Source organism: Lepidochelys kempii, chromosome 8 (genome assembly GCF_965140285.1).
Source record: "Lepidochelys kempii isolate rLepKem1 chromosome 8, rLepKem1.hap1, whole genome shotgun sequence".
Classification (NCBI taxonomy): Eukaryota; Metazoa; Chordata; order Testudines; family Cheloniidae; genus Lepidochelys; species Lepidochelys kempii.
Window position 1 is genome coordinate 107,383,954 of NC_136387.1, and position 13,492 is coordinate 107,397,445.

Consider the following 13,492-nt stretch of genomic DNA (forward strand, 5'->3'; position numbering starts at 1 on the left):
AAAGGAAAAAAAAGGATAAAACATTGTGTCCAAGTCTAATTAGCTCTACACCGTATTTTAACGAATGGAGCTCATCTTCTCCCTCAGCCCCAGGAAATGCGAGTGGGAGATTCCCTGATTCCCGCGCCAGAACAAGTAAGCTCACAACTGCGTGTGTGTGCATGCACCCAACAAACCCACACATATCAGACACCTTCCATTTTAAACCACATTTCCACTCCCTCAGAACTTTCATAAACATTTTCCTTTTGGGGTGAAATTCCCTGCTTAATCTCAGCCACAGTACACATTTATTATTTTGACACTGTGGTAATGCCCACCATGGACTTGGTGCACCTCTAAAGCAGAGGTAGGGCAGTGCCACTACCCCCACATTACAGATGGGGAACGGGAGGCTCTGAGATTGTGAGAGTTACAAAGAGTCCTGTGGCACCTTATAGACTAACAGACGTACTGGAGCAGGAGCTTTCGTGGGTGAACACCCACTTCGTCAGATGCATGTAGTGGAAATTTCCAGAGGCAGGTATAAATATGCAAGCAAGAATCAGGCTACGGATAACGAGGTTAGTCCAATCAGGGAGGATGAGGCCCTCTTCCAGCAGCTAAGGTGTGAACCCCAAGGGAAGAGAAACTGCTTTTGTAGTTGGCGAGCCATTCCCGGTCTTTGCTTAATCCTGAGCTGATGGTGTCAAATTTGCAAATGAACTGAAGCTCATCAGTTTCTCTTTGAAGTCTGGTCCTGAAGTTTTTTTGCAGTAGGATGGCTACCTTTAAATCTGCTATTGTGCGTCCAGGGAGGTTGAAGTGTTCTCCTACAGGTTTTTGTATATTGCCATTCCTAATGTCTGATTTGTGTCCATTTATCCTTTTATGTAGGGACTGACCTAAGTCGTGCAGAACACAATGCCATCCACAACCTCAGAAACAATCCTGACGTTATAATCAAAGAGGCTGATAAAGGAGTTGCTGTTGTCATCATGAACAGGTCTGACTACCAAAAGGAGGCTGCCAGACAACTCTCCAATACCAAATTCTACAGGCCACTTTCCTCAGATCCCACTGAGGAATACACCAAGAAACTGCACCATCTACTCAGGACACTCCCTACACTAACATAGGAACAAATCAACATACCCTTAGAGCCCCGACCGGGGCTACTCTATCTACTACGCAAGATCCACAAACCCTGAAATCCTGGACGCCCCATCATCTCAGGCATTGGCACTCTCACTGAAGGACTGTCCAGATATGTGGACTCTCTACTCAGACCCTACGCCACCAGCACTCCAGGCTATCTCCGTGACACCACTGATTTCCTGAGAAAACGACAATGCATTGGTGATCTTCCAGAAAACACCATCCTTGCCACCATGGATGTAGAGGCTCTCTACACAAACATCCCACACACAAATGGAATACAAGCAGTCAGGAACAGTACCCCTGATGATGCCACAGCACAACTGGTTGCTGAGCTCTGTGACTTTATCCTCACGCACAATTATTTCAAATTTGGTCACAATAGATACCTCCAGACCAGTGGCACCGCTATGGGCACCCGCATGGCCCCACAGTATGCCAACATTTTTATGGCTGACTTAGAACAACGCTTCCTCAGCTCTCGTCCACTCACACCTCTACCTACGCTACATTGATGACATCTTCATCATCTGGACCCATGGGAAGGAAACCCTGGAAGAATTCCACCACGATTTCAACAGCTTCCACCCCAACATCAACCATAGCCTGGACCAATATACACGGGAGGTCCACTTCCTAGACACCACGGTGCAAATAAGTGATGGTCACGTTAACACCACCCTATACCGAAAACGCACCGACCGCTATGCCTACCTTCATGCCTCCAGCTTCCATCCCAGATACACCACACAATCCACTATCTACAGCCAAGTGCTGAGGTACAACCGCATTTGCTCCAACCCCTCAGACAGAGACCAACACCTACAAGATCTTCACCAAGCATTCTCAAAACTATGATAACTGCACGAGGAAATAAGGAAACAGATCAACAGAGCCAGACATGTACCCAGAAGCCACCTGCTGTGAGACAAGCCCAAGAAAGAAACAAAGAGAACTCCACTGGCCATCACATACAGTCCTCAGCTAAAACCTCTCCAACACATCATCAGTGATCTACAACCCATCCTGGACAACGATCACTCACTTTCACAGGCCTTGGGAGGCAGGCCAGTCCTCGCCCACAGACAACCCGCCAACCTGAAGCATATTCTCACCAGCAACAACACACCACAGTAACTCTAACTCAGGAACCAGTCCACGCAACAAACCTCGATGCCAACTCTGCCCACATATCTACACCAGCGACACCATCACAGGACCTAATCAGATCAGCCACACCATCACCGGTTCATTCACGTCCACCAATGTAATATATGCCATGTGCCAGCAATGCCCCTCTGCTATGTACATCGGCCAAACTGGACAGTCCCTACGTAAAAGGATAAATGGACACAAATCAGACATTAGGAATGGCAATATACAAAAACCTGTAGGAGAACACTCCAACCTCCCTGGACGCACAATAGCAGATTTAAAGGTAGCCATCCTACAGCAAAAAAAACTTCAGGACCAGACTTCAAAGAGAAACTGATGAGCTTCAGTTCATTTGCAAATTTGACACCATCAGCTCAGGATTAAGCAAAGACCGGGAATGGCTCGCCAACTACAAAAGCAGTTTCTCTTCCCTTGAGGTTCACACCTCAGCTGCTGGAAGAGGGCCTCATCCTCCCTGATTGGACTAACCTCGTTATCCGTAGCCTGATTCTTGCTTGCATATTTATACCTGCCTCTGGAAATTTCCACTACATGCATCTGACGAAGTGGGTGTTCACCCACGAAAGCTCCTGCTCCAGTACGTCTGTTAGTCTATAAGGTGCACTCTTTGCCGCTTTTATATAAACAAATACTCTCATCTCCATGTATATTAAAATAAGTACCTTTATCTTAGTCAAAAGTGGAAAATAATTATTATAATCTATAAAACAATTACGTGGAAAAAAGCAATGGTCTCTAAAGACACTATCCCTTTATACAAAATACATACTAAAGCCATTTAGAAGCAGGACCAGCACAAGAACTAAAATAAAGTCATATTATACTGTAGGCAAGTATGAAGATCTTTATATCAAACATAGTGCTTTATGTAGCCACTACAGTCCTCCGTAAAGACAGGAAAAAAGGAAAGTTGTTACTATAACAAAAAGTAAATACAGCTAAATTCCACACCAGCTGCAAAAGCTGAAGAGCGACTTGCAAACCCATATACAACAAACTGTAGCAATTTAGTCCAGATGGGGTAGAAATATAGCTTAAGTTTTTCACATTTCAAAGTGCAGGTTCTTAGATACCATGGAGAGGGCCACTGTAGGATGACTGTGACAGACGAGAAAGACCATAAAGATGTATCTCTGGCTAGATCCCAAAAGCTGGTAATGGGCATGGCACACCTCAGTTCCATAATTCATCTGATTCACTTCAAAGCAAAGCTCACAATCTACAACTCCTTCCTGCTCACAAACATTAACGGACAAAGACTTCTGTCATTGAAGGAAACAACGGCAAATAGTACTGGAGGCCTACAGCCTTCCAGAACTAATTCAGAATACCTCAGTATTATCTGGAGTCACTAAGAAAACCTGCAGATATTGAACCAAAAAACATACCACCAGCCAACATGAGAAATTCCCACCTACCTTCTAACACTGTTAATTTGGCACTGGTGTTTATCTCCCCAACACTGTTGGTTGCTGTGCACTCATAGATTGCTTCATCTCGATGAACACGCAGGGGTTGAATCCGGAGAACTGATCCTGACCCATCATCGAACTCAATAACCTTGACAAGAAAAAGAAAAGGGTTTTTTATTGGCTCCTACTGAAATGGAGACTGAAAGTGAGATTGAATTCAGGAACAGAATCCATACACACAAATATACCACCTGACAAAAGAGATGTTCCTTATCCAGTGAAGCAAGAAAATTCAGGGTTAGGAATATATTTGCCGTTTGCGGAGCCCCAGAACAAAAGGAGATCCAATGCTGTTCTTTATGAAACAATTAAAACTTGAAAAAATATCAACCTGCTAATACAGATGTGGATCCTCTGACTTAAAACATCTTAACCATATCTACACTGGTGATTTTACTGATCACACTGATGGATTTTCGTGTCAACTTTAACCTCGATTCAATATAAAAGAACAGAGCTCTAAGATCCTGTGGGCTATAAGAGAAATATCGTTAAGTGTGGGACAATATGCTGAGCCACTTCAGCAATCGCTAACTTCAATAGGAGCTGAGGTGCTTAGCACCTTCCAGGATCAGGCCCTTCACAACAGTGGCACGATCAACAGTGACATAATTACAGTTCCTTTCCTAGTATAACAAACAGCCACTCATCGTTCCATCATGCTAAGGTGGGAGAAGTATTACTCGAACTCTTCTACATGGCAGAGAAGAGAGGAATGTATTACACTACAGGACTATTATAAATGACTCTTTAATGGCAGATTGCAAAGCCACAGCCTCAGGCCACAGCTAACTTTAAACTCATCCTGTTTCAGTTACTGAAAGAAGCAAAACAATGCAAACATGAGAAACTGAACTATGTTAGTGGTACTACAGGAAGCAGGGCTACGCCCTGGGGCACAGACCTCACCTCATCATTTTATCACTCAGGTCATATATGAAGTGGCTCAGCAATAATGAGCACTAGGACGACCTGCTTCATGTCCAGACCCTGTGCTACCTCCTCTCCTACACGTGTGCTATGTCCCTTGAAACACTGTTAATGCTGCACAGCCAAAGGATAAAGAAGAAATAACTGACAAGAGTGGTCAGCAGAAACCACTGAAGATGAAAGAAGTGGCAGGAAACAAGAGAAACAGGCAGAAGGTGAAAGATAAGTAGGGGCACTGAAACGCCTCTGGTGAGAAGTCTCCTGTGCCCAAGGTATAAAACTGACACAAAAAAACATACTTCAGGTGCCAGGGTGGGGTAGATGGGTCAGGGGAGGCTGCGCCAATAAAACAAGCAAATATCCAAGAGATGGAAACACAGAGGAAGGGTTACATTCCCACGGGTGGAGTGGAAGAAAAGGGCATAACCCAAACGGAAGATAGGAGGAGAGGTGGGGAGAGGAACTCAAATTGCTTTTCCTGTTAAAAATCTTAGAACAATGTAGGTTGGGAAGCCCTGTTTGCCACATCCCAGTTACTCTAAAGAAAAATCAGATTCTCCCTTTGGCATCTTCTCCCTATTCCTATTCTGAATCTCAAATCAGACCGAGAGATGGCAGCAGTTCTGCCTGGAAAGCTTCCTGCTAGAGCTTGAGCACCCCATTTCAGTCTGCTTGGGGCTGGGAGGCTAAGCAGGTTTCCATGCCCACTCCCCTCCCCCACTCTAACACACACAAAACCTACATAAATCGACCGTTTATGACCCAGCTCTGACATCTCAGTTAGTGCTTCTACAGGTTCTGGGATGACCAAGGCTAGACCAGATTCCTACCAGAACAAGCATTCAGTATATTTAGTCAAATTCTGGCTCACCATTGCAATGTCTGACCTAAGGCAGGGCTCACCGAAGGAAGGAAAAATTTCCCTTGCAGCAGTTCTCAGCCTTTTGTCCTATAGCAACTGACAGAAATTCAGGCTCTGACCCTGGTTACTGTGCAGCTAAGATTGGCAAGTGACAGACTTGGTTCCAGATCTCTGCAGTTACCTCAAACCGCTGGGAGCTGACCTTCTTCCCTTTCTTCATCCATGTGATGCGAGGCTTGGGCTCTCCTGTCGCCTGGCACACAAACGAGGCCACTCCTCCAGAAATCCCAATCTGATCTTCGGGAGCTTTCATAAAGCTTGGCTTGCCTGGAAGACAACCAAACGATCAGTGGTGAGCCACCTCAGGTAAACAAGGGATAGATCAGGATAGATCCTGGGTACCCTGTTATCCCAAGTGAAAGGACCCCCAGCGTCACTACTTTAAAACCCAATGGTAATGACTGTCCTCACACCAGCTCAGTGTAGGCTGCAGCATAACAAGCATGGTTTCAGCTCAGAAACATTTTTTTCTTATATAAAACAGTTCACCTGATTGTGTGGAAATAACGGCAATGCAGACTCCCGCTCACACTGACTCCGGCCGATGACACCGGGACAGGGTTTTTCTCCTCTAATTTAAAACCTCTTCATTTTGTAAACATAAAATTTTGCAGGTGAATAATGCGATCACGTCACTGGAAATTACAGAACAGCTGAGACGTTGAGGTGTATTGAGTGCATGCTGCACGTGGGCACTAATTACCTTTCCTGAGAGCTTTCAGAATCTAGTCCGAACCAATGGGTATTATTATTAATGCACAATTGAGTCTAATTCAAACTTAGGCTCTGATCTACCTAAAGATCCAAGGATCCCTACACCTGTCCAGCCTGGCATGTGACCGGTAAAAGACTATCAACTAAAACTGGGAGTGAGCAGAGAAACCGGAGAGACATTCAGGCCTGAGTGACTCAGCAAAAAAGGAAATTTAGTGACCAATTTAGTGATCAATAGAAGACATTTCATGAAATATGGCCTTGTTTCCTGAACGTATATGACCCTGTTCCAGCTCGATACAATTAGTTATTTGGTTTGAATACAGTGTTTATATTTTTCTTAGGCAGAGTCAGTCCCAGAGAATACTGCAGCTCTTGGGCAAGTAGGTATTTTTACAAGATTTATACTGCTTTGCCTTGTTAGGAGCGTGAGGCACACATGCTGTCATTTCTATAAAACAATAAAGCCTCTCTCTCTCCCATCACCCACTCTCAGACACACACAGTTAAAACCAGCCCATGATGACGCCAATCACCTATCACCACTTGTGAGTTAAAAATCACAGGTGGTTAGGGAGGGAGCCATTCTCCTGCAGAGCTCAGGAGCAGCTCTGGGGGATGAGGAAGAAGAGGGAGCCTTCCTCCTGTGAAGCTCAGTAGCTGTGCAAAAAGAAGGGAATAACCATCTCCTTCCCTGCTAACAAACATAAAAATCCAGGTGGAGCTCTTCTGGCATTGTAGGAGAAGTCTTCCATGGAGTGACCTATCGAATAACTTGTGAAGGGCTGGCTAAAACAGTCACAGCACGTCTATCCTGAGTACTGCACTGGCCTCCATATACTTATCGTTAAGAATGAGTCAAATTTTAATACATAAACCCATTTTTCCCCCACCTGCCAGAACATCTGAAGAGAAATTTTTCATTGGCTGGGTTGAAAGCTGTGAGACGCTAGCCCCACCTAAAATCAAAATTCTCTTTCTACTTTACCATGTGCTAACTGGTCACATTAAATCCTAGTCTCTCCCCAGACTTAAGCTCAACAAGTTAGCACATGGAAACAACCTGCCCCGGCCTGAGCAGAGTGCTAGTCAGCTCAAACCACCTAGCACTATTTAACAACACAACTTTTAATGCTAGTCTAGACAAAGTCAGAGGACCAAACCCTGTTCTCTGCCTCTCCCACCAAGTGCCTAGCAGGCCAAGGGCAATGCCACCCACATTCTATTTGCAACACAATGTGCTACTCCCCTTTATTTACTTGGGATCAACACAACTTGCTTGTCAGTAACTACAGTGCACTCAGGCAATGCCTGAATACCATGGGTGGGGGAATTGCCCTGGATCTAGAAGGAAAGGATATACAATATTTTCTATAGGCCAATGCCATTAACGAGGACAATGGCAAATAGGAGCATCTGCAATTCAACAAGCATCTGAAAAGTCTTTGCGAGCATGAGACAAGGCCATATTCCAGCCTGATTCAGAAACATGCAATCATCACCTCACCAGACACCTGGATTACCCAGGTACCTGATTCAACAATCTTGTAAAGAATCTGTAAAAAGGATATGCAGAGGCCTGAGGAATCAAATGGAGTAAAACAAGGGTCAGAGGAGAGGTGACTCATCTTGCCATGCAGTCAGTGGAACTATCAATGCCGAGGGGAGAGAGATGCCCAATCTTGGTAACTAGAGACACAAGGTGGGTGAGGTCAGATCTTTTATTGGACCAATTTCTGTTGGTGAGAGATGCCTCTCTCACAAACAGAAGCTGGTCTTATAAAAGATATGATCTCACCCACCTTATGTCTCTAACAGCCTGGGACTGACATGGTTACAACACCACTGCATGTACCAATGGAAGACAATGAATTTTGCTGTCTGAAATGGAAACTCCACAGCAGGCTCTTCCGCCTTGTATTTAGTGGCGACACTCCAATTAAGTGTCCCAGACGTGAAGAAGAGTTCTGTGCAAACTAAAAACCTGTCTCTCTCACCAACAGAAGTTGGTCCAATAAAAGATATAACCTCACCCACCTTTTCCCTCTAATAGCCTGGGACTGATATCACAACAACACTGTATACAACAGTGGTAACTAGAGACAGTCTTACAACATACGAAGCTGCTGAAATGTGACTATGAAGTTCTGTAGCTGACAGAGAACAACAGAGCCTAGTGAGGTGGGGAAGCCTTTCAACATCATACGCTCATATGCAGAAAAGGACCTGGGGATTACAGTGGTTGAGAAGCTGGATATGAGTCAGCAGTGTGCCCTCACTGCGAAGAAGGCCAACGGCATATTGGTTTGTATTAGTAGGAGCACTGCCAGCAGATTGAGGGAAGTGATTATTCCCCTCTATTCGGCACTGGTGAGGCCACATCTGGAGTACTGTGTCCAGTTTTGGGCCCCTCCACTACAGAAGGGATGTGGACAAATTGGAGAGAGTCCAGCGGAGGGCAACGAAAATGATCAGGGGGCTGGGGCACATGACTTATAAGGAGAGGCTTATTTACTCTGCAGAAGAGAAGAACAAGGCAGGGATTTGATAGCAGCCTTCAACTACCTGAAGGGGGAAGTCCCAAAGAGGATGGATATAGACTATTCTCAGTGGTGGCAGATGACAGAATAAGGAGCAATGGTCTCAAGTTGTAGTGGGGGAGGTTTAGGTTGGATATTAGGAAACACTATTTCACGAGGAGGCTGGTGAAGCACTGGAATGCGTTACCTAGGGAGGTCGTGGAATCTCCATCCTTAGAGGTTTTTAAGGCCTGGCTTGACAAAGCCCTGGCTGGGATGATTTAGTTGGGGTTGGTCCTGCTTTGAGCAGGGGGTTGGACTAGATGACCTCCTGAGGTCTCTTCCAACCTTAATATTTTATGATTCTATGACTCAATGAAGCCTGGAAACTTGTGCTATTCAACCCAGTGGCAGAGAGCTGATTGGCCCAACCATACAGGAAACAAGCTGTTACAGATTCATGGATCAGTAAGGCACCTCACAGGAGATGAGAGCTTACTAACTGACTAAGGACCAAGTGTGGACCACCATTATCGTTTGCTTGTTCTGCAGCAGCATCCAAAAGGCTCAAAGAGAAACAGGGTCCACAGGTATACGTGGTCCTTTCCCCATAAAGCACGTGAACTGTAAAAAGCAAGACAAACCTGACCCAACCATAGAAATGAGACAGAATTAGGCTTCCAGAGAATGGTTTCTAAGGGTTATGTCAGTATAACTTTTGTGGCGCACCCTCCGAGCGATACAAGTGACACTGACCGGTGCAGATAGTGCTATGTTGGCGAGAGAAGCGGTGGTTTTATTATGCCAGCAGGAGAGCTCTCTCCCGTTGGCGGAGAGCTTCTTCACCAGATGCTGCATCAATGCAGCTGCGCCACTGTAGCGCTTCTAGTGTAGACACCTAACACACTGGAACTTGATGGCTCCCTGTCATGCAGAGTCCTGACACTAAAGACCCGTAATTATTAGTTGTGGTTGCCTGATTTACATTGATTTCACACATTTACTTTTCTGTAATCACATCTCTGTAGAAATAGTTTATATTCACAAATATTTGTATTTATTCCCCTCTACCATTGCTCCCAGTGAAATACTGATTTACTGTTCATGTTGATTGTGGTGTGATTGACTGGTTTGAAACGCAGCGTGTTGAGCTGATATGTCTTGTATTGAATTTCTGCAGTTGATTTTTTCTTTTGATTTTGTTATTTACTTTGTGATGCTAGTAAACTAGTGTAAATTTATTAAATGACAAATACTACAGAATCCAAACCATCTATCCTTGAAGAACACAGATCAAATATAAGGAGTACTTGTGGCACCTTAGAGACTAACCAATTTATTTGAGCATAAGCTTTCGTGAGCTACAGCTCACTTCATCGGATGCATACTGTGGAAACTGCAGAAGACATTATATACACAGAGACCATGAAACAATACCTCCTCCCACACCACTCTCCTGCTAGTAATAGCTTATCTAAAGTGATCACTTTCCTTACAATAAGAAAAGGAGTACTTGTGGCACCTTAGAGACTAACCAATTTATTTGAGCATGAGCTTTCGTGAGCTACAGCTCACTTCATCAGATGTTTACCGTGGAAACTGCAGCAGACTTTATATACACTATACACTATATAGACTGTATATAAAGTCTGCTGCAGTTTCCACGGTAAACATCTGATGAAGTGAGCTGTAGCTCACGAAAGCTCATGCTCAAATAAATTGGTTAGTCTCTAAGGTGCCACAAGTACTCCTTTTCTTTTTGCGAATACAGACTAACACGGCTGTTCCTCTGAAACCTTTCCTTACAATGTGTATGATAATCATGTTGGGCCATTTCCAGCACAAATCCAGGTTTTCTCACCCTCCGTGTCCCCCCCCCCCCCCCCCCCCCCCCACACACAATGTGTGGGGAGGCGGAGGGTGAGAAAACCTGGATTTGTGCTGGAAATGGCCCAACTTGATTATCATACACATTGTAAGGAAAGTGATCACTTTAGATAAGCTATTACCAGCAGGAGAGTGGGGTGGGAGGAGGTATTGTTTCATGGTCTCTGTGTATATAATGTCTTCTGCAGTTTCCACAGTATGCATCCGATGAAGTGAGCTGTAGCTCACGAAAGCTTATGCTCAAATAAATTGGTTAGTCTCTCAGGTGCCACAAGTACTCCTTTTCTTTTTGCGAATACAGACTAACACGGCTGTTACTCTGAAACAGGTCAAATATAGATCGCGTTATATACCTGTTCCCCAGACTGCGCATGCTGAGAACTTATTGTGTCTTTTTTTAAACACACAAAAATAAAACTTTTTTTAAAAAGAAACAAAGGGAAATTGGGCTTAAACAGGAATAAAACCTGGGAAACTCATAGCCGTGTTTAGCTTACAGTTACACCATTGGAATGAATCTCTTACTCCCTACACATTTCATTAAGCAACACCAATTTCTGGCAACCATCTAAATACACAGGGAGTGTATTAGTTACAAAGGTATATCTGTATATAAAACAAATTCTCAGACATGTTTTGAGACAGTAAAAAACATAATTAATTTTGAGTGTCCCAAAGAAGAAGAAAAACCCTGAAGTTTCGAAAGCCAGGAAACTCCGAGTTAAGATTATACAAACAACAAAGACTCAGATTTCATGTCCTGGCCCCCCGACCACATATTGGGATAGGGATATGTGTGACCCACTGTACCTTCAAACAACACCCTGTACCCCCATATTCGTCACTTGCATATGGGTACGATATGTTTTATACAAAGTATGCCTTGTGAAGTACCATTTGAAAAGTTATAATCTGTTGAACATCACTATCCTGTCAAAATGTGTGCATCATCGTTGTATGTGAAGTTAAGAAATTTTGCTATGTTTGTTACTGAACCATGTTGATAGTCTGGGTAACGCCCACAGACTAGCTCTTCAGTGTCAACAAAGGAGTGACCAACACCCAGCCAGGAGTTAAGCGACCATCTGGGCCATTCACCAGCAGGAAAGATGTAAACAAGAGCGTTACCATTCACATGAGAGAGTGCTGCTTGAGTACCTACACCATGTGCCTGCCTAACCCCCACCACACAACATGGGTCTTTCCAGCACCTGGAGGAGAGTATCAAATAAGGGACAGTGACAACATCAGACCAACTCTCCTTCCCCCACAGTGAAGGCAACAAGATCATTTGGAAGACAAACATTTAAATGGGGAGCAGGGACTAACTGACAAAGCTTTCCAGTTAGCACAGATTGCTGTAGGGTTTTGGTTAAGAGAAAGCTTATTGCTTCAAATTTGACTTAGTCTGACAAAGTTTATTAAATAGCTTGCAGTTTTTATCTTTTATTTCCTTTTGTAACCAATTTTGAGCTGCTACGCTTATATCACTTAAAAATATATATATCTTTCTGTAGTTAATAAACTTACTTCTATGTTTTATCTAAGCCAGTGTGTTTTTGATTGAAGTTTGGAGAATCTACTCAGGTTACAAAGGCTGGTGTATATTTGTACCCTTTGATGGTCTGACGAACTAATTAATGAGTTTACTCTGATCAAGGGGGTCTTGAGCAGTGTAAGATGTACATTTCCGAGGCTCGGGCTGGGGAAATTTGCAGGTGTCTCCCTGTATACAGTTCATAAATGGCTGTGAGAGCCTTCACATAACTTTGGGAGTGCCTCCACACGCTAATGGCTATGTGAGAGCAAAGCCCAAAGGGGCTACTTGTCACTAGCAGAGCAGTAAGAGAGAGACCCTGAGCTAGCAATTTAAGGGGGCACAGCAATTTCACAGTCCAGGTTGTACCCCAAAGCATGACACAGTACAACAACCAAGACTCAGATCTTATGTCCTGGCCTTCTGGCCACATACATGGATTAGGGGTATGTCAACAACTCTTGAAACTTATGTTAGTGACGATTAAGGCTAAGATTTTGTCAAGGACATTTTTAGTAAAAGTCACGGACAGGTCATGGGCAATAAAGAAAAATTCATGGAAGCCTGTGACCTGTCCCTGACTTTCACTAAAAATATCCGTGATAAAACGGGGAACTCACCTGCAGGGGTCCCCCACACCGCTCACAGCGGCTAGGCAGCTGCGGGGGCCCGCTCGGAGGTCCAGGCCGCTGCAGACTAAAGTCACAGATTCCATGACATCCATGACCTCCGCGAAAAAAATCATAGTCTTAGTGACGATTAATGAACAGGTCATAGTCCACACAGTCCTCAGTCAGGGTATCACGGAATGTGGGACTCTAAGCCACTGTGTAGAATATGTGTCACATGGACTGCGTAAAAGGTGCCTAGCTGACTTCTTTCCAGAGTAAACAGATTAGAGTTCAACCACTAAAATATGTTATGGGGAGAGGGACAAGAAGCAGGGATGGGCCAGGGAAAGGCCCGAGCAATCCATTTAACCTGTTTCTTAATCCTGTTTTGAATGCGTCTCTCTCCAGGTAGCCACTGGAGACACAGCAAGAAAATTGTATACTGCAAATATTCAACATTCAATTTTTTAAATCACACACAATTCTTCCCTCCCGCACTTTAAATTGGGCAAAGTGACTAGTCCCTATGGAGACGGACATACATGTCAGCTCAGAAATTCTAAATTCAAGTCACCTGTTTTTTGAAC

The 13,492-nt window shown here is 44.2% G+C and overlaps 1 protein-coding gene across 11 annotated transcripts in view; it reads right to left on the reverse strand.

Annotated features, from left to right (window-relative positions):
* PTPRF (protein tyrosine phosphatase receptor type F) overlaps positions 1-13,492 on the reverse strand; it is a 427,370-nt gene that overhangs the window by 265,485 nt on the left and 148,393 nt on the right. For all 11 annotated transcript variants that reach the window (XM_073357995.2, XM_073357994.2, XM_073357992.2 and 8 more), the window contains exons 3-4: positions 5,759-5,904; positions 3,732-3,873 (exon numbers count right to left, since the gene is read on the reverse strand). In XM_073357995.2, the coding sequence (XP_073214096.1) occupies positions 3,732-3,873; positions 5,759-5,904 (288 nt within the window). The remainder of the gene's footprint in view (positions 1-3,731; positions 3,874-5,758; positions 5,905-13,492) is intronic.